This window comes from Myxocyprinus asiaticus, chromosome 15 (genome assembly GCF_019703515.2).
Source record: "Myxocyprinus asiaticus isolate MX2 ecotype Aquarium Trade chromosome 15, UBuf_Myxa_2, whole genome shotgun sequence".
In the NCBI taxonomy this organism is placed as follows: Eukaryota; Metazoa; Chordata; class Actinopteri; order Cypriniformes; family Catostomidae; genus Myxocyprinus; species Myxocyprinus asiaticus.
In genome coordinates this window covers 48192594-48214235 of record NC_059358.1, presented here as the reverse complement: position 1 = coordinate 48214235, position 21642 = coordinate 48192594, and the positions used below count along the sequence as shown (strand labels likewise).

Sequence of the window (21642 nt, the reverse complement as noted above, 5' to 3'; positions counted from 1 at the left end):
AACAAAAACCCACCAATTCACTATTTCAATATATGGTGACATGCCAATCAGCTAATCAACTCAAAACACCTGCAAAGGTTTCCTGAGCCTTCAAAATGGTCTCTCAGTTTGGTTCACTAGGCTACACAATCATGGGGAAGACTGCTGATCTGACAGTTGTCCAGAAGACAATCATTGACACCCTTCACAAGGAGGGTAAGCCACAAACATTCATTGCCAAAGAAGCTGGCTGTTCACAGAGTGCTGTATCCAAGCATGTTAACAGAAAGTTGAGTGGAAGGAAAAAGTGTGGAAGAAAAAGATGCACAACCAACCGAGAGAACCACAGCCTTATGAGGATTGTCAAGCAAAATCGATTCAAGAATTTGGGTGAACTTCACAAGGAATGGACTGAGGCTGGGGTCAAGGCATCAAGAGCCACCACACACAGACGTGTCAAGGAATTTGGCTACAGTTGTCATATTCCTCTTGTTAAGCCACTCCTGAACCACAGACAACGTCAGAGGCATCTTACCTGGGCTAAGGAGAAGAAGAACTGGACTGTTGCCCAGTGGTCCAAAGTCCTCTTTTCAGATGAGAGCAAGTTTTGTATTTCATTTGGAAACCAAGGTCCTAGAGTCTGGAGGAAGGGTGGAGAAGCTCATAGCCCAAGTTGCTTGAAGTCCAGTGTTAAGTTTCCACAGTCTGTGATGATTTGGGGTGCAATGTCATTTGCTGGTGTTGGTCCATTGTGTTTTTTGAAAACCAAAGTCACTGCACCCGTTTACCAAGAAATTTCGGAGCACTTCATGCTTCCTTCTGCTGACCAGCTTTTTAAAGATGCTGATTTCATTTTCCAGCAGGATTTGGCACATGCCCACTCTGCCAAAAGCACCAAAAGTTGGTTAAATGACCATGGTGTTGGTGTGCTTGACTGGCCAGCAAACTCACCAGACCTGAACCCCATAGAGAATCTATGGGGTATTGTCAAGAGGAAAATGAGAAACAAGAGACCAAAAAATGCAGATGAGCTGAAGGCCACTGTCAAAGAAACCTGGGCTTCCATACCACCTCAGCAGTGCCACAAACTGATCACCTCCATGCCACACCAAATTGAGGCAGTAATTAAAGCAAAAGGAGCCCCTACCAAGTATTTAGTACATATACAGTAAATGAACATACTTTCCAGAAGGCCAACAATTCACTAAAAATGTTTTTTTTTATTGGCCTTATGATGTATTCTAATTTGTTGAGATAGTGAATTGGTGGGTTTTTGTTAAATGTGAGCCAAAATCATCACAATTAAAAGAAACAAAGACTTAAACTACTTCAGTCTGTGTGCATTGAATTTATTTAATACACGAGTTTCACAATTTGAGTTGAATTACTGAAATAAATGAACTTTTCCATGACATTCTAATTTATTGAGATGCACCTGTATATTTATATTTTATTATTTGATTACGCTGCTCTCTGGAATGCTCTTTTCTGATTGGTCAATCGCGCCATCTAGCGGTCTGATATGTAAAATGTACTGATATGAACAGTCAGACTCAGAGAGTCTTTATCGAAAAATAAACCCCGACAGGGTGGACCCGGACGCGGATAGTTACATTTTGAAGTCAGTGTTCATGTAGCTTTGCAATAAGGACAAAGGGCAGTCAGATGGTCATTTTCGCAAAATAAAGAAACAACAGAACTTCGACGCAAACCAGAGCTTTATTTGAGCTATAGCTGTTACTAGAATCTCCGTGTCTCTTTCTTATCACATAAAAAAAAATCATTAAAAAAAAAAAAAAAACATAATTTCAACTCAAATCAATAATTCATGTCCTTTGTATTTGTTTGTTTGTTTGTTTGTTTGGTATGAGGCCAGACGGTCACAATCGTGACTGTACATGAGCCTTTTATTCTAAGCCTTTATATTGACAGGGTGTTTGTGCGGAAGAGACGTCACTTCCTGCTGACAGTGAGCGCGCGCGGCAGGTGTGTGTGATGATTTGAGGAGCTCGTCTGTTCATCCAGCAGCAGCATCTCTTGACTGACTGTGATCTGAAGATGTCTGTGACACTGAACAGTGTGGAGGCGGTCAAGCGCAAGATTAAAGTTCTGCAGCAGCAGGTGGATGAAGCGGAGGAGAGAGCTGAAGTCCTGCACAGACAACTGGAGGATGAGAAGAGAACCAGAGAACAGGTGCACACACAAACAACACTTGCGGTTTTTTATTGTAAACCATTTCACCCGCAGTTCCGTCCTGTTCTGTTTATCTTTGTTCTTCAGGAGTCTCTCTCTCCCAATACAATACCGCTTTTTCCTGTCATTTGTATAAGCTGAGAGAAGCTGACAGCCCTAAAGTTAGGGCTTGATAGTGATGTATGAAGACATTATGTATATCAGTTTTGCACCATATGCTTTTGACTTCGTATACTTAACTTATAGTGTGTCCTGTCTGCACATGATTGAAGATGTGATTGAAAATCAGGGTTATTCCACCAAATATTGATTTCTGAACACTTCCTAAGTTAAAACATTAGTATTGTGTTATTTAAAAATGAATATGAACTTGTTTTCTTTGCATTATTCGGGGTCTGAAAACACTGCATCTTTTTTGTTATTTTGACCAGTTGTCATTTTCTGCAAATAAATGCTCTAAATTACTATTTTTATTTGGAATTTGGGAGAAATGTTGTCAGTACTTTATACAATAAAACAAAAATGTTCATTTTCCTCAAACACATACCTATAAATAGTAAATCCAGAGAAACTGATCATTTTGCAGTGGTCTCTTCATTTTTTCCAGAGCTATATATATATATTTTTTCCAGAGCTATATCTATATATATATATATATATATATATATTATACATCGATCAGCCACAACATTAAAACCACCTGCCTAATATTGTGAAGGTCCCCCTTGTGCTGCCAAAACAGCGCCAACCCGCATCGCAGAATAGCATTCAGAGATGATATTCTTCCCACCACAATTGTACAGAGCGGTTATCTGAGTTACTGTAGACCATTACCGTTATTCTTGTGGTGAGAAGAATATCATCTCTGAATGCTATTCTGCGATGCGGGTTGGCGCTGTTGTGGCGGCACGAGGGGGACCTTCACAATATTAGGCAGGTGGTTTTAATGTTGTGGCTGATCAGTGTATATATATATATATATTATAAAATATAATTTTTTTTTATTTATTTTTGCTGTATAGCACCAGAAATGGTTCACCACATGTTTTCTTCATAAAAATAGATTTAAAATTTGAATCGATTGAATGTTTAATATATTGAACTAGAGCATTCTTGGAGTTCCTCCACTGCGGTCTATAAAATGAAAATGTATGAAATACAAATTTCTATAGGTGGCATTTTAAACATTATCAAATTTTATTATATGTATTATTTATTATTATAACTCTAAAAGTGATGTTTATATAACAAAGAAATTAAGTTTGCATTGCTTTTTTTAAGTTGAATTAATATACTTCATTTTAACTAACTTAAAATGTCAGCCTGCTCTGACTTTATAGGACTGATTTATAGGATAATAAACCGCTCACTGTTCTAAGCATCTCATGTACTGTACATTTCTAAACATATTGCATGGAGAGTGTTGTGCTTGCTGTCTTAAACCAATAATATCACATTTTTACTCATCACATGAACACTTGAAACACATGAAAAAAAAAATATTTTAAAATGGCACATGCAGACCTTGACACTTGGTACATAAAACATGCTTATGAGTTGATAAATTCATTAGAGAAACAAACTCATCCTGACATCACAAAACAACAAGTTACCTACCATGACAAAATCAACTACAACAAATGTAAATAAAACCATGCAAATGGCCAAACGATGCAGCCATATTATTCATGCCCCAGTGCATGCTGGGATGAGGGCAAATGGGACTGAACCTCATAAACATTTGTTCTAGACCAATTTGAACTAAAAAAATGCATTAATTCAACTCCCTGCTGTGCTTGTTGGTTCAACTTAAAAAGAATCTAAGTATGTTTTAATATAAAAGCTGTATTGCGATGCATTACTTGTGCCGAAAAAACTACAGTAATCTTTCATTGCTTTTTCAGCATTGTTTACTTGATTTTAAGAATTCTTTTTACAGTGTAATGTTTCTGGAAATATCCCATTTGTTATGCATATGAGAACATGTTTCATGTTATACTGAAAAATCAAATGGATTATTAAAAAAAAAACTTGAAAAAAGTCATTCCATTTTAATTATACTTCCCTAAATTCGAATTGCAATTCTACATCCTTTTTGCTTCCTTGAATTGAAGTGCAATTGAATTGGCATTCTTCATTCAATTCTGAATGGTGCACAACCCTGATGGACATAAAATATTGATTTGTGTTGAAATGATGTAATTATGTGAGAATAAATGAACTTGTGGAAATCCACCTCCAGTTTGAGTTCTGTTGGTGTTTATTTTGTAATTAATGACCATCTGACTGCTCATTATCCAGATTATTACAAGACGACTTGCCAAATAAATACATTCACATGAAACACTGATTTAAGTTGAAATTATTTGATTAGCTTACTTGTAGAGATCTCACAATGATCCGAGAAGCAGGAAAGATGGCTTGCAATACCTGGATGAGCGGTCTGATATGTGGATGTGCGGTTGTTACTCAGAGATATCAGACCGCTAGATGGCGCCATTGACCAATCAGAATAGAGTATTCCAGAGAGCTGTGCAATAAATCGTTTTATTACTCCTATTATATTTTGTCAATAAATGTCCCTTTTAGCTAGTTTGGGAACTTTTACCTTTTTGTGTGTTCGGGTCACAGCCCCTCAGCATATGATGGTAAACCTCTCGCCTTTTGCTCTTTGCTTTTCTTTTTTGCGACATGGGACATGTCTTTCCTGTGCTTTAGTAGAGTAAAAACAAGGAGGAAAAGCAGTACTAAAAACTGAAATATGCAGTCATCCTCCATAGCTCACTCGTTCCAGTGTTTACCTTTCACGCCGTCACCAACTGACGTATATGTTATGTACATTCAAGCACCACAATGGAGAAGAAACTTTAAGAAGCCCAGATCAGCACGGAAAGGCACGGTTTCGCAATAAGAACCATTTGGCCCGATGGTGGAAAAGTGGCAAATAAGTTATGTGTAAATGAGTATCTAGTCCTGCTGTGCTTCTGTCATACATATGATATATATTTAAAAGCTAATTAGGGTTAGTGTGATCATTAGAGACATTAATCCAGTATAGCACAGATATTTTTAGAAACCCTATAATAATGTTCAACATTCACCAGGAAGACTCTGTCACTGTAGTATGCCTTAACATTTCTTTTAATTTGTAGTTGATGTCATTGACATCATCCCGCAGTTGAAACCCTTATTCACTGATCACATTAGAGATGATCATTTCAGCCAGTTGCATTGCGTCTTTCAACATCCCATCTGATGTTCATTCATGTGTTTTCAAAGAGGAGTGCTAAATGGAGCAGAGATGCAAAATGCAGCGCTCTCTGAGCTTAAGCGATTTGACACATTAAAGAGCATAAAAGCATTTATAGTTTGAATTCCATGACAGCATTGACCAGATTTGAAAGCTGAGACTTTGTTTTATCAAAACAATAGAAAACACATTACAGTTTGTGTTTGTGTGTCAGGCGGAGTCAGAGGTGGCGTCTCTGAGCAGACGTGTTCATTTGGTGGAGGAGGAGCTGGATCGAGCTCAGGACAGACTGACCGCAGCACTGCACAAACTAGAGGAGGCTGAGAAAGCTGCAGATGAGAGCGAGAGGTGACAATCATTTACATGGCACATTACACAAATACTGTACACTTTGGTGCCCCATGAGTTTTTATGAAAGCATTACAGGCACAAATGTTTTTTGTTGCATGAACTTATAGATATGTTAGATAAACTAAACTTGTTTTAATCAGGTCAAATGTGTTTGTAACAACGTGAGGATGCATAAATAATGACAGAATTTTCATTCTTGGGATGAAAACCTTTCATTGAAATACCTGTCAAACATTTTTGTTGTGTGTTGTGCTGTGTAGGGGAATGAAGGTGATTGAGAACAGAGCTCTGAAGGACGAGGAGAAGATGGAGCTACAGGATATCCAGCTAAAGGAGGCCAGATACATCGCTGCAGAAGCCGACCGCAAGTATGACGAGGTCAGATACCCTACTTCATGCATGACTAGGGTTGAGAACCAAGAACTTTTTCTGAATATCTACTGAGTTATTTATTTTTCATGACTGTTTTCATGTCAAACTGGTTTCCTGAACTTTGTCTCTGTCAGGTGGCTCGTAAGCTGCTGGTGATGGAGGGGGATCTGGAGCGGGCCGAGGGGAGAGCACAGCTGGCTGAAGTGTGGGTCTTACTCTTCATTTACACATACATTTTCAAATGTTCAACTGTGTAAAATGAGTTAAAGGGCTGAAACCGTGGAGGGGCCTGGGTAGCTCAGCAAGTAAAGAGGAGTCACGAGTTCAAATCCAGGGCGTGCTGAGTGACTCCAGTCAGGCTTCCTAAGCAACCAATTGGCCCGGTTGCTAGGGTGGGTAGAGTCAAATGGGGTAACCTCCTCGTGGTCACTATAATGTGGTTCTCGCTCTCAGTGGGGCACGTGGTGAGTTGTGCGTGGGTGCCGCGGAGAATAGTGTGAAGCCTCCACACGTGCTAAGTCTCCACGGTAACGTGCTCAACATGCCACGTGATAAGATGCGCGGATTGACGGCCTCAGACGCGGAGGCAACTGAGATTCGTCCTCCACCACTCAGATTGAGGCGAGTCACTACGCCACCACGAGGACTTAGAGTGCATTGGGAATTGGGCATTCCAAATTGGGGAGAAAAAGAGCTGAAACCACACGTTCCTGTCTGACTGGTAATCTCGTGCAGCACATGCATGATGCAGTACTTCATCATACGGTGCCAACATGCGCAACCTCATGATGCACGTCACCATTCATTACATCACAACGCATCACGATACCATAACTGGATCATGCTTGAAACTGAGGCAAACCTGTGAGAGAGAGAGAGAGAGAGAGAGACAGTGTGTCAGTAGCTATGTTTCTGTCCATGTTACCAGTTTAATTTATGTGAAAATTTCACAAAAGCAGTTTGCAAATAAAGCAGCGTTTCCATCCTGTGTTTAACAAAATTGTCACTTCTGGGGAAATTGGCAAAATGGTAGTTGTAGCCCAGTGTTGGGTGTAATGCATTACTAAGTAATTAATTACTGTAATTAAATTACTTTTTCATTGAAAAATAGTGAAGGGATTACTCTTAATTTTTCAGTTATTTAATTAGTTACGTCTGATGTAATTGTATTAAATACTGTATAGACTATAGAAGAATTCTATATTAAACAAGAGTGAATTTAAAATCGAAATGTAACGTCTAATGTTAAAATATATGTTTTCGAATTTAACGCTGCCCCCTTAAATTCTTTGGCCAGTTCATTAATAATTTATTAGATTTTATATAATTTATTTGAAAGAATTAAAAGAACAGTTTCATGTCTATCCTTGTATTGTTCATCTGGTTGAGGTTGATAAGGGTTTGGATAGTAATTGGTAATAATGCAATTACTTTTCAGATGGAGTAATTAATACATTAATCTAATTACACTGTAGAAGATGTAATTAGTAGTTAGTAATGAATTACTTTATTTAGAGTAACTAACTTACCCAACACTGATGTAGCCACTGTGGCTCTTTTGTTCAGAAATAAATTTGATTTGCTATGCCCCACCTTAAAAGCGCTTCTGATCAATCCTGTCTTAGCAACTTTTGCCATGCCGCCATTACTCTGACACGCTAATATGAGAGGATACACAGTGTTTTTCTTTGTTTTTTTTTGTTTTTTTTAAATAATCTTTAAACAAATCTGGAGAAGAGCATGTTATGGATTAAACTGTGTCAGCCGTCATTCCCAAATGAGCATATAACATCTGTAACGACACCTACATTTACTCCAAGATAAATTAAAGCGAATAACTGAACATTAATTCATTTATGTATTGATTCAAGTCATAGCACAAGTGATAGTAAATAAACAGTTCACAGCATTAAAATGAGTGTGTTATGAGACGTTATAAACAGCTCTATTCACTTAATGTTATTAGATGTGTAATCGCTATTAAATGAAGTGACTGTAATAATCGTTTGCCTTGATTCTGATTCACAGTCTAAACAGTTTTCAATCAAATTACTGTATAATTTAACAATTTCTCTGATTAAAAAAAACCTCAGATAAATATGCATTACAACGCCACTCTTCATACCAGCCCAGGTCAAAATATTATCCATTCTGTTTATGAGAATATTTTGCCAAAAACCGTCATTCACGGCATTCACCCATTAATTCCAATGGGGAGTTCTGCAGAGCTTGTCAGAGCGGGCGACCGTAAGCAAGAGGGGCGGAGCTTAGCGAAGGGTCAGTTACTTGCGATTTAGAGTGCGCAGACAAAACAGTCTGATGAACTTCATGTTTGCTAGTGTTTAGTCTGAGTGTCAAAGTAAGGTAATAGTAGAAAATCATTCTAATTGCAGATTTTGGGTCTGCCATTTCAGAATGACCAGATCAACATTTCAGATGCTACGCCATGATATTGGTCCACTTGTTACTCCAGTTATGAGATAATTATTCAGTCACATGATTTATTAAGGAAAGTCATGTGAATTTTTTTGATGCACATCTACAGTATATTTCTAATTAAATTCTATGTGTTTTCATCTTAGTTCACGTTTGGCGCTTTGTAATCGCTAAATATGCTTTTCATTTACAACATTTTTTTGCATGCTGCGATTGAAGGCTGGTTTTCGTGCCCGAGCCATCACAGAACCACTCGGCAACTGATCCTCTCTACTACTGTTTCTCAGGAACATTCACGCATTAACCGTGCTTCACTCGATATTCATGTTTCAGAGATAGGATAGCGCTGAACGAATCGCTTGTGCAGGTCGAGCCTTGATTTTGCAGCACAGACCACAAAACTGATGCGACCCATTTGAATTCTATTGAGAATTTTCTAGATAAAGCTCTATGAATTCAAACTACTAGACAGCCCGACATGCTAAACAGCACATACAAATACTATCATGTTTTAGAAAGATTCGCTACTAACCACAGTAGAAGAGCCATCCATGGTCGTACCTGTGCTTAGAGTATTGCACTCTAAATATAAGGGCAAGTACTGTAAATGAAAAGGGCTCTAAAGTCTGGACCTCCAAGACAAATTATGAACAAAGTTTTCCTCTTGTGTAATGGATGTTCTCTTTGAATGATGTTCGATAATAATAGGAAATAAACTGGCCATGTTTACCTTCAGATAGTCCTAAAGATTACTGAAATCATTAAGAGCCGTATGAAAGGAAAACTATATCTGTTATGGAGTAGGAACAAAAATGTTCACTAGCACAGTCCAAACTCTGTAATGTGGTCTACTCATGGGTACAAACAAAATATTATAACTAGAAATAAGGGGTTCATTAAATTAAGTTTAGTTTGATTTCACATAAAGAACAAATTCTCTGTCAAATTAAAAAGGTTCCAGATACTTAGAGGATAACTCGTATCCAATGTACGCATGCAGTGCAATTAAATAATTGTTATAATAATTAATCGCAATTGTTATAAACCAACTTCAAGCATATGGATGACCGTATCTATCAGCCACCACCAAAGACCTTTATTCACCCAGGAAAAACCCTGAAAAGTAACAAAAATGCCATTTAAATCAGCTTAATTTGAAACATACTCATATTTCCAGTGTTTAGTTTGAGTTTGGTTTGTAAATCTCTCTTAAACTTCAATGGTTTCATGTTCTGAGCAGCCAGTAATTCATCAAACGCGCTGTGATCGACAAGTTTGGTTCTCGTTGCAAGTGAAACTGTATTTAATGTTGTGAGGGTCATATTTCCTTGTCTAGTTTTGTTCATGTTATTTTGAGGATGATGTCACGCAACCATTCCATGTTTTCTAATCCTAAGCTAATCATGCCCATCTGTCTAATTTGGCTAGCTTCAATTAAGTGACAGATGAATTTGCACCAAAATACTGTAGAGTTTGATTGGACATACAGTCTTTGACATAAACAACAAATGATATGGGAAGCATCTTCTCTCTTTGTTGAACGTTAATAAGACTATTCTTACTATCCACGGTTTTATTGCAGTTATAGTGCATTTTATTATTTGCATTTAGCATTGTTTTTCCCTGCGGTCCCTATCGGAACATACCTATGACCCATTTTTGGTTCTTCCTGTTCGGCCTGTGATGCTTGTAGAACAGCTGTGTTCCGAGTGCATGTTGTATTTAAAGCACTGTCTAAAACATAATGTTGCCGTTCCATCACGGCTGCACACGTGTGCTCTTTACATGAAATCATAATAGTGGAAATGTCATAAAATTAATAACCTGCCTTCCTGCTCTTCATCTCTCTGGCTGATTGTTGTGTGGTCTGATCCCCCCTCTTCTGATGCCCCCTGCATGTGCTTGTGTGTCGTGATCGGCCGTGTCAAACAGCACGAAGCAGCGTTTGGAGGAGCAGCTGAGGGGTTATGACCAATCACTGAAGACACTGCAGGTGTCTGAAGAGAAGGTACCAAACAAACACACGTCTGTCTGTGACCCCTCACCTGATTTCACTCACCCCTTCATGATTTCCTATCACGTGTGCTGGGTGCATCTTCTCTTAGGGCTCATGGCTTTCACTGTGTCTGTGCATTACCCTTCATTGCTCACACAACTTTTTTCTATTGTCACATCAGTCTTGTGTTTCCACTTGCATAGTCTCCTGTAGCCACAAACTGCCCACATAGATAGGAAGAAATCATGTGATCAATCACAATTCATGTTGTTGATATTTAGGGATTGGGGCTTTCAGAAGTAGTTGATGGAACAATAATAAATCATTGTAAAAACCCATTTGATTATATTTTACTCTTGTTTCTCCACCCCTCTTTTGATGACATGAATGGATATTAATATGGATATGTGGAAACTGGATAATATGGATATTAATCCAGCCTCCAGCTTTTGAAATTGTACAGCTTTAGCTAGAAAGTAGTTTGCTCTGCAGCAAAAGAGTCCCTAATAAGGAACTGTGACCATGCTGATAATTTTCACTTAAGTCTGTCTCAAGGGTACACTGTCAGTTCGTTTACATGAGCAATTATAATCAAGCTACATTCTGTCAAGATTTTGACTATTCACTAGCCACGCATTGATGACTCGATGCAAATATTTGAAGGAAATTCAAAAAAGTCAAATATGCTGGGTTAAATACACCGCATGTGTCACTTTTCTTTTGTAGCATGCATGCGGACAACACTGAAGCCAATGGAGCGCAGCAGTGCCCTCCCACTTTTTCCGGAAGTATTTTACCATTGGTATTTCATTAAATTCTTTATAAAAGAGTTCTAAGCCATGAACCAAACCAATCAGCTCTGAGGTGAAACACAAAATTACAAACTTTGATTTGAAGCAAAAAAGTATTTAAAAAATGGACAAATGTGCAAGACTGTGTACTTAAAGTCTTAAATGATGGAATGAACTACAATCCCATGATGCATTGCGATTGACATAATTGAATTAAAAACATTGGGAAATATGTAAAACTGTTCATTTTAAGTGTTTGATCAAGTACAAAAACAACCTATTGCAAAATATTCTGATAAATGCAAATATATAAGTAGTTGGAGAGTGTAGGGAGACGACTTGATTGCATCATGGGAGTGGGGCGGTCATTGCAGAGCTTTTTTTTTTTTTGGTGCGCTTTGTTGGCTGGGATTCTCTGATTGGTGGATCTTTTTCTTCAGGATCATGGGTAGCGTAGTTCTTCACCAGAAATTTTGCTAATAAACAATTTTTTTTAAATGAAGTTGAAATAATGTGGCTGGATGGCTTCAACAGAAGCATATACCATCGATTAACAACCTTTAGAGCTCAAGGTGGGTCTGTCTTTAAAAGTTTTTAGTTATGGTTAATAATCTATTTGCCTATGGAAAAATGTAAGGGATTTTTTTTTTTTTTTTAGAGCACTATTATGGTCTGATTGTATACATGCTGGATGATGCTACAAATGCATTATCTAGGTCTAGTAGTCAGACTTAACAGAAATCAGACTGATATGATTTCAGTTGGATTAAAGCATTTACATGACATTTTAAAAAGACAAAATATTGTTTTAGTCTTGATGAAATCTGATGGGTTCACTGTGTCTCTTACAGTATTCACAGAAAGAGGACAAATATGAGGAGGAGATCAAGATCCTGACCAGCAGACTAAAAGAGGTCAACTTTGATTTCGTATGGATACATTAAAGCACACTTGAATGTTGTGTACTGTGGTGTTGCTAGTGCCATGTTCTACCAGTTGAGCTAGAGGAGTCCAGTGGCATGGGTTCAATTCCTAGGGAACACAAACTAATACAATTTATACCATTAATGCACTGTAAGACACTTTGGATATAAGTATCTGCTGAATGCATAAATGTAACATTTTTCCAGCATTTGTCTTTTCATATTGTGTTCTATTTTTGAACAGGCTGAAACTCGTGCTGAGTTTGCTGAGAGATCAGTGTCCAAACTGGAGAAAACCATTGATGACCTGGAAGGTAAAACTCACTCCAGTCTACTTGAAAAACCCAGACTATAAAGTGTGTTTCAGAACTATACCTTATGCACTCGGCCATCTAGTGTATGAATTTTCAAAGTGTAGTATTGTCTCTAATAGAACACTTGTGTGTTTTTACTACATGGAAGCATTCGCCGCTTTTCAGCTGATGGAAGTGACGTTTCAGACACACGTGAGATGTGTTGCTGCTAGCTTAGTGCATTAGCCAACCTCAGTTCAACACTTAGATCTCAAATAACATATATATTCTGTTTCTTTAGTTGCCACATTCACCATTAATTACGGCTGTTTTATCAGGCCAGCATCACGGAGCCTTAACTTTGCCCTTTTACTGTGAGAGGAAATGCTGCGACCGCTGAGTGCAGAAAATGTCCAGAATTCCACACTCTTGTTTTTCCGGTTGAAGAAATACATCATCCAAGAATTTGCAGTCTCGCTACAATATGGTGTAGAATAATGCAGCTTGAGTCTTGAGACATTGTGTCAGTAGCTCTGGTTGGTTTATAACAACGTTTTCTTAAGGTACACTTTACTTTCACACTTGCGCAGTTCCAAATATAAAGTTAATGTAATGTGAGATGACAAAACTCCTAATAGGGCTTGCTTCAGTCAAATGAAATAAAGTCTTAAGGGTTTAATCAGACAGCTTTGTGATGCCATATGAAAGAATTGTATTATTGTTGTATAGGCTAATAAAATTCTAAATTCAATATAACAAAGAAAGAGAAATAAAGAAAATGAATCATTCATTCATTCAATATTAAAATAATCTACTGAAATTACTGTGAATAGAAAATGTACTGAGCCCCAATTACAAAGTGGACCAGCACAGGGAATGCAAAGAAAATGCGGTTATTTTTCACTTGTTTTGTTTTATATTTTTTGAAGTGTTAAAACACCCTTTATTATAATTAGTAGTACTCATAAAAGTCATGTTGAATCACGCAGAATTTTAGGATCACCATAAGGTTTACTTTAAATTCACGATGCTTCATCCTGTGTCAGTTTTCATTTTAATGTACCAAAATAGTTTTTGGACAATTAAACAATCAGTTTTAAAAAAGCTTAATGTGGAGCCCTGTGTGTGTATCACATATCCTCCTGTGTTCACTATCTGCTGTGTGGTGTTTCAGAGAGGCTTGCCACAGCCAGAGAAGAGAACATCAAGATTCATGCCACTCTGGATTCAACACTGCAGGAACTCAACAACTTCTAAGTCTAGATGTCTGTCCTCTCCTCTCCACATGCAAACCACACCGTTTCCTCTCTGATTGTTGTGGGTGACACGATGAAGCTGGCGCTTTTTTCACATTGCACTTCACATTTCTGTCAACTTGACTTTCACTGGCCTATGTTCCACACGAGTCCTGTTTTGGCTCAAAAAGTAAAACAAGCAATGCAAAGTTTATTTGGACTAATCACGATGGAAGGGAGGGACAGACCTTGACTGAATCACTCAATCTGGACTGTGCCAACACAGTGTTTGACCAGATTTATTATCTGAAGTTTTTGTTTAGCAGGTGTCATTTTCTTGTAGTTTCTTTCAATGGTGGTGTTTAGTCATTTATTTCTATTTTTCCTAAATTATATTAGTTGTATGTGTTATTTTTATTTATTTATTTGTTTGTGTGGAACATTTCCCCAAAAAAGGGGCCATAAATCCAGTTCTGGACCAACACTGGTCGATTCTCCCCGCACGCCTGTAACCCCACTGATGTGAAATCATGTTTAATCCACAGAGGGGTGGTGACAGAGATGGCGGGTGATCAGTCAGTCATAGTGCACTGCCAAATTAAAGAACTTGGTCAAATAAAGAGGAAAACACTTTTTTTTTTTTTTTTTTTACTGTCTAAAACCTTTCAAGAGGTCATATAAAATCTGTTCAGTTGCTAATAGCCTTTTGCATAGTGGATAACTTAGTGTTAAAGATGTAAATGTTTATTGACTGTTTCATTGTAATAATTTGACTTTTTTTTTTTTTTTTTTTTTTTTTTTATAAATAAAGGAACACCATTTTTAATGTCATTTTTGTTGCCTGTTTTATTTTTTAGCATACTTCAGATACATTTCTTTTTTTCTTCTCTAAATTGTAAGACCTACTAATTTCCAATGCATATTTGATTATGAAAATTCCAAAACGGATGACTCTATTTTACAGTGGCTTCAAAGCTCAGACAATCAAATCTACATTCTAGAATATTTAATATGCTATTTTACCTGTGGTAAAAATCACTTACTGTGTGTAAGACCTTGAGTGACTTATTGCTTTAATACATTTTCAGGCACTAATGATATCAAGTATTTTTGAACACATTAATTAAATACTGACTGTTACAGAAGCAGCTTTTAGCCACTATTCACTGTTGAAAATCAGGCACATATAAGCAATGGAGACATAGGACTGTACTGTTTTGGTGATTTTGCATTAAAGAGACAGTTAACCCAAAAATTTTAATTCTCTCATCATTTACTCACCCTCATGCCATCCCAGATGTGCATGACTTTCTTTCTTCTGCAGAACACATGAAGATTTTTAGAAGAATATTTCAGCTCTGTAGGTCCATACAATGCAAGTGAATGGTGGCCAGAACTTTGAAGCTCCAAAAAGCACATAAAGGCAGCATAAACATAATCAATCAAACTCCAGTGGTTTCATCAATGTCTTCAGAATTGATCCAGCTGATTTTGGGTGAGAACTGATCAAAATGTAACTCCTTTTTCACTATACACATTGACAGCAGTCTCCGTGATGATCGTGATTTCAAGCTCAATCACATTTCCTTGTGATTGATGCATGCACAGAGCTATCCACCTTATTCCTGATCCACGATTCACCTGTTTTCAGTTTCTGGTCTCCAGTGTTTTCACTCGCGTCGGCGTATATTATTAGCAGATAATGTGCTGTTTGAAGTATTGCATTTGTCAAAAAACACGTGGCTGTTGTATAGTGCCAATACTTCACAGAGTCGAGATTACTTTTTATTGACAGTGCCTCACCTGAGTGTGTGTGAATGTCATTTAGTGATGATCCGAGGTTAATTACATTTATATCATGTACTACTTTGTGTTATGACAGCCAACAGCTACACAAGTTGAGCCTGAAGTTCATTTTTACTCCAACTAACACAGAAATGGTTGTTGTTCTCTATCTGGATCCCTCGTTTTGGTTCGTTTTACATTGCGTCTCGAGACCAGAACAGAAAACAGGCAATTAGAATCATCATGGCACCACCCAGTGATTGATCAGGAAAACTGGATAGGAAGTGTAATCAAGCTTGAAATCATGATCGCCAAGGAAACAACTGTCAATATGTACAGTGAAAAAGGAGTTACATTTTAGTCTGTTCTCACCCAAAACTGATTATATCACTTCAGAAGACATTGATTAAACCACTGGAGTTTGGTGGATTACTTTTATGCTGCCTTGATCTGCTTTTTGGAGCTTCAAAGTTCTGGTCACCATTCACTTGCATTGCATGGACCTACAGAGCTGAAATATTCTTCTAAAAATCTTTGTGTTCTGCAGAAGAAATAAAGTCATACATATCTGGGATGACATGAGGGTGAGTAAATGATGAGAGAATTTTCATTTTTGGGTCAACTATCCTTATAAAAGAAAAACTACACCTATAGATCCAGTATTACCTGTACACACACTGTGTAAAGTTTATTTACATGCTGTTTCACATGTGCTCACATTCTAGATGACGGTACTGCTGAAGCAGATATGTCATAAGAGCTGACATGCAAACCTTTGTTCTTCCATGGATCAATAAAGTTTCACAGAATGTTCACGCTGACCTTTTCCATATATTTCAAGTATTCGGTATAGTCAAACTCCAAAAAAGCACCATAAAGTTTTGTAAAATGATTCATATGACTACAGAGCTGAAATATTCTTCTAAAAATCTTTGTTTGTGTTCAGCAGAAGAAAGAAAGTCATACATATGTGGAATGTTATGAGGGTGAGTAAATGATGAGAGAATTTTCATTTTTGGGTCAACTATCCCTTTAAATGTCAAGATGTGTTATGCCAAGTTTGATGCCAATAGTTGGGTTTTCATCCACATATTTTTATGCAAATTTTTGGATATCGCATAAAAACTAAATGGAAACACCAAAATGAGCATAAAAACATATCATTTATATGATTTTTTTTTTTTTTTTTCAAAAAGAAGACAAATAAACCAGTAGAAACACATTTACTGAATAAATACTAGATGCACATAAACAAAAAGTCATGTGACTTTGCCTCAAGTCATGTGAATGAACAATTCTCTCATAACTGGACCAATATCATGGCACAACATCTGAAATGTTGCTCTGGTCATTCTGAAATGCCGGTGCCAAAGCCTGTCCTGAAAATGATTGTCTGTTATTACCTCCCAGAACTGAGCGACACGCTTTCGCACCCAGACCTAAGACATCTGCTGCTGAATGTAGGCAAACAAGAAGTTTGCGAGAGTGTTTGGTCAGTGTGCTCTAAACCACAAGTAATTTATTACATTTAATAAAAGAGCCACAGTGGCTTCAACTTCCATTTTGTGCCAGTTTCTCCAGAAATGACTATTTTGTTCTCTAGAACACATTCGCAAATTGTTTTTGCTATATTCCGACTTTTTTTGCCTGTCTCATAACTAATCGCAACCTACAAAGTTAAAAAAAGAGCTAATGAGATTTTAAGAATAAGTGAATAATTTTTAAAGTCTGATTTCTGGTCTGTTCCTCACACAAAGACATCGTGGGACTTCAGAAGATTTGGAATATAGCACATGAGTCATATGGACTATTTCTGTGGTGCTTTAATAGTGTCTTTTGTCCTTTTTGGAGCTTGTCTCTGTATGCTTTCACTTTGAACATTCTTCAGAATTTCTCCTTTTTTGTTCCACTGAAGAACACAGAAGAAGTGTGGAGTAAGTGATGACGGAACCTTCGTTTTTTGAATGAGCTATTTCTTGAGTTTGCGAGGGCTCCAGTTGAACAGAGTCTAAGACTGACAGCAAATAAACAATCTGTAAAACTTCATCAAACCAGTTGAATATTGTTTTGTGTTTTTGACTTGACCAATGACAGCAGTCCCTCCAGCTGCGCCTGCAGATCATCTTCATCTCCATCATTCCTGATGATCCAGTCAAAAGTCACTCCCTCATCCAAACCACACTCCGACTCAGCATCATCTACACCTGCACACATATACATCATTACACCAACACAGCTCTTCTGATGTGTCTGTTTGTCAGTTGTGTTTTACCTGCAGTGAACCTCCAGCCTCTCTGTGACCGTGTTTCCTCAGACGCCTCCACCCGAACACACACACATTTATCAGGAAACTCCTGACGGAACCACTGCACATCGGACACACGTCTGCAGTCACTGATTATCTGTTCGGGGTGATACATGATGATCGTGTATGAAATCTCAAACCAGAGACTGCTCATTATCTCCCTTATTACAAGACTACATTACATACAATAAATAAAGAAATAAATGGACATGGAATATTGATTTGCATTGAAATGATTTTATTAGCTTACTTGTAGAGATCACAAAGTGAAACGAGAAGTAGAAAAGATGACTTGAGCATGTGTGGTTGTTATTCAGAAATATCAGACCGCTTGATGGTGTGATTGACCAATCAGAATCGAGTTTTCCAGAGAGCCGGGTAATAATACTGGATAAGGATTTGTTATTTTTGGCTTTATATAGAGATTGTGCTCAGAGTAATCACTAGACGATTAAATATTTCATAACCAAGCATAAGTCGAGAAATTAAATGCACTACAGAAATTTCCATATTTTTAAATAGACGTGAAGATTTTATTAATTTCCATTACATTTCCAGGCCTGGAAATTCCATGATATTTCTAGGTTTAAGGGTCTAAAAGAACATCTCTGGGGCCATCTGTATAAAACTTCTAGAAATGCTCTTAAGAATAGTCTTAAGCTTGGACTTCTTAACAAAAAGAAGGACTTGTGTAAGAGTTGGAGCTTTTTATAAAGATGCTAAAAGCAACTTTCAGCAAAGTCTCAGACTGATTCTTAAGTGCTGACTGAGGTGACACTTAAGAGTTGTGAAATAAGGACTACAGTGATGTTGACCCACAAACACTGAATCAGCCAATAGTGAGTCTGCAAGGGTAACTGGTATGATATCATTACATCACTCATGATTTAATACAACACATTGTAAAACAATATTTTGAAAATCTTCAGTAGATTAATTCAATGATTAATCAAATAAGAAAGCCAAATTGTATTTCCTGTATTTTAAGACATTTTTGGACAAGTTGTTTTGCAAAATAAAAAAATAAAAACTTGCATGACTTTGAGTTTAGAATATTTACAAATAAGAATAAATCAGTGAAATGTAAGATATGAGTTGGGGTTAAAGCACATTAAACGCCAGAAGGAATCTGTCAAATCACCTGACACCCCTATGAGCTTCTATAAAATGTTTTGTGTGTGTGTGTGTGTTGGGCTCTTTTCAGATGCAGCTCTGTAGCATTTTTCAAATGTCTGTTTTTCCCATTGAAATAAATTTTCACTTCTGTCACTGACAGAGGTTCGCCGTGCTAGTGCAAAAGATATTCAACTACTCATTATTAAATTCCTTATCAATTATTTTCATCACTGATTTTGATCATTTTAATGATATTTACATTTTAATGATTAGTTGTTGCAGCCCTCTGAAAGTTTAGGCGTGAAGCCCATCAAATTGTTCAAATGCTTAATTTACAACAATGAGTTTCAATGTATTCATTAAATTTGCCCAAATTCCACTATCATATAAGCCTAACACACTCTTTCTTTGTTGGAGAGTGCATGCTTTCAACAGAACACCGTCATCGTGCAAATCTTAACTTGGTTATGAGACCTCTCAGCACCCTTAAATAATTTAGGAGATGAGGCCAAATCTTAACACTTATGAACATTTATGAATCACACTTAAATCTAGGAATAAGAACAAAATGACACCATTCTTAGAATTATGACACACTTAAGACTAAAACTTGCATACTGCTGGTTGTCAGTATGAGTGCTCGTACCCAGAGTGGTTGTGTGGCATGTTTAATGGCCAGTCTACAGAAGAATCCAGAATCCTGCTGTCGCTTCATCTCACCCCACTGGATCATATCAGCACGATAACTCTCTTTATACTGACCAGAACCCAAGAGTGCCTCATAGTCCAGATCATGATCCTGATGATAATGCAAACACAAACATACTTTAAAAGGATAGTTCACCCAAAAATGAAAATTCTCTCATCATTTTCTCACCCTCATGCCATCCCAGATGTGTATGACTTTCTTTCATCTGCAGAACACAAATGAAGATTTTTAGAAGAATATCTCAGCACTGTAGGTCCATACAATGCAAGTGAATGATGGCCCGAACTTTGAAGCTCCAAAAAAACACATAAAGGCAGCATAAAAGTAATCCATAAGAATCCAGTGGTTTAATCCATATCTTCAGAAGTGATCCAGTTGGTTTTGGGTGAAAACTGACTAAAATATAACTCCTTTTTCACTATATATCTTGAAAGCATTCTCCTTGGCGATCATGATTTCAAGCTCAATTACACTTCCTATAGCGCCATCTAGTGCTCTGTGCATGCGTCAAGCACTAGGAAATGTAATCGAGCTTGAAATCATGATTGTGCCTAGATTGTGTAGCATTGTTTGGACAGGGATGCAGTTAGCAATTCTTGGTCCCAGTACAAAATGAATTCAGCGGGCCCCCCTCCATTTAGTTGTCTGATGGGGGTGGCGAGGGGTGGGGTGCGTGGACAGTTCTTTCATCAACAGCTTTCTCTTTCACTTTTGTGCGTGGTCTCCATGTTTATATCTGCGTCTCATGCTGAACATGCTTATATGTGATATACAATATGGAACAGCCTATCTGTACCACCATTATCGGCAGCCCTGCGTATGGATTACTTTTATGCTGCCTTTATGTGCTTTTTGGAGCCTCAAAGTTCTGGTCACCATTCACTTGCACTGTATGGACCTACAGAGCTGAGATATTCTTCTAAAAATCATAATTTGTGTTCTGTTGAAGAAAGTCATAAACATCTGGGATGACACGAGGGTGAGTAAATGATGAAAGAATTTTCATTTTTGGGTCAACTATTCCTTTCAGTTGAAGGTCCTCATACAAGAGCAACAACAATATTCTTAGCAAGAATTTACCATGGTAACCAGACTTTCCACAAAAATGCCATAGTTACTACCATTATTGTTACTACGATAAAATAATTATGTTGGCTTTACAAATCCAAATTTCACAAATATACCATTTTTGACTGCAACTCCTAAAACTTTCAAGCTCTCTCTCGCTCTCTTCCTTTAAAAAAATTGCCTAAAATATTAAAATAACATAAGATGTGACAGCAAATATTAATAATAATATAATAACGTAGTAAAAGTTGACATCAGCTGTTCATTGTTAAGTCGTTTACACAGCTGTTAATGAGGGACAAAAAGCTATCCATCCATCTGCACTGTTTGAATTAATAGATTATTATTTTTAAGTATAACGATATTGACTACTGTTGTGACTATGTAATTTTGCAGAAACGATGGTTACCATGGTACATTTCATGAGGGTATGTTAGATATGAATGTGTGTACTGTACCTGTGCATACTGTTGTTTGAGAGGTGCAGACAGTCTGAGTATGCAGCACATCTCTCCAGTGACTCTGGGAATACAATTACAGCATCTGCATTCATTCATTTCTGTTTTACGTACAAATGTTCTAAAGAAGTGTTTATCTCACCTTTTCTGGAATAAATCAGTCACGAAGTCCTTCCCTGACTTCCGTTTCCCGCTGAATAACAGAATAATCCTTGGCTGTGCAGGTGTCATGGCTTTACTTACATGTCCTCTACAGTATATACTGTATACACACATGAACACATGTTCAGGATGACTGAGACAGGAACGCCTTCGTTTATTATTATTTTTTTTTAAATGTATACCGTAACGAACAAAGATTATGCATTCATAACACACAAAC

At 37.3% G+C, this 21642-nt stretch overlaps 2 protein-coding genes across 4 annotated transcripts in view; one reads left to right on the top strand and one right to left on the bottom strand.

The window, feature by feature from the left end:
• Positions 1-1605: 1605 nt before the first annotated feature.
• On the top strand, positions 1606-14616 carry LOC127452545 (tropomyosin alpha-4 chain-like). Of its 2 annotated transcripts, XM_051718072.1 has the most exons (8): positions 1610-2172; positions 5637-5770; positions 6034-6151; positions 6280-6350; positions 10514-10589; positions 12220-12282; positions 12536-12605; positions 13759-14608. In XM_051718072.1, the coding sequence occupies exons 1-8, from the start codon at positions 2038-2040 to the stop codon at positions 13839-13841; spliced, it is 750 nt and encodes a 249-aa protein (XP_051574032.1). In that variant the 5' UTR covers positions 1610-2037; the 3' UTR covers positions 13842-14608. The 2 variants fall into 2 exon arrangements, with proteins under 2 accessions (XP_051574034.1, XP_051574032.1); XM_051718074.1 differs by lacking the exon at positions 10514-10589 and having other exon boundaries at positions 1606-2172; positions 6280-6348; positions 13759-14616.
• Positions 14617-15246: 630 nt separating this feature from the next.
• The window catches only part of pmvk (phosphomevalonate kinase), a 7747-nt gene continuing 1351 nt past the window's right edge, over positions 15247-21642 (bottom strand). Inside the window, exons 2-6 of one of the 2 annotated variants that reach the window (XM_051718084.1) lie at positions 21403-21522; positions 21261-21324; positions 19672-19824; positions 17877-18006; positions 15247-17808 (exon numbers count right to left, since the gene is read on the bottom strand). In XM_051718084.1, coding sequence (XP_051574044.1) covers positions 17651-17808; positions 17877-18006; positions 19672-19824; positions 21261-21324; positions 21403-21491 — 594 coding nt within the window. In that variant the 5' untranslated portion in view covers positions 21492-21522 and the 3' untranslated portion in view covers positions 15247-17650. Of the gene's footprint in view, positions 17809-17876; positions 18007-19671; positions 19825-21260; positions 21325-21402; positions 21590-21642 lie in introns of those variants that run through there. The other variant, XM_051718083.1, reaches the window with a different exon arrangement.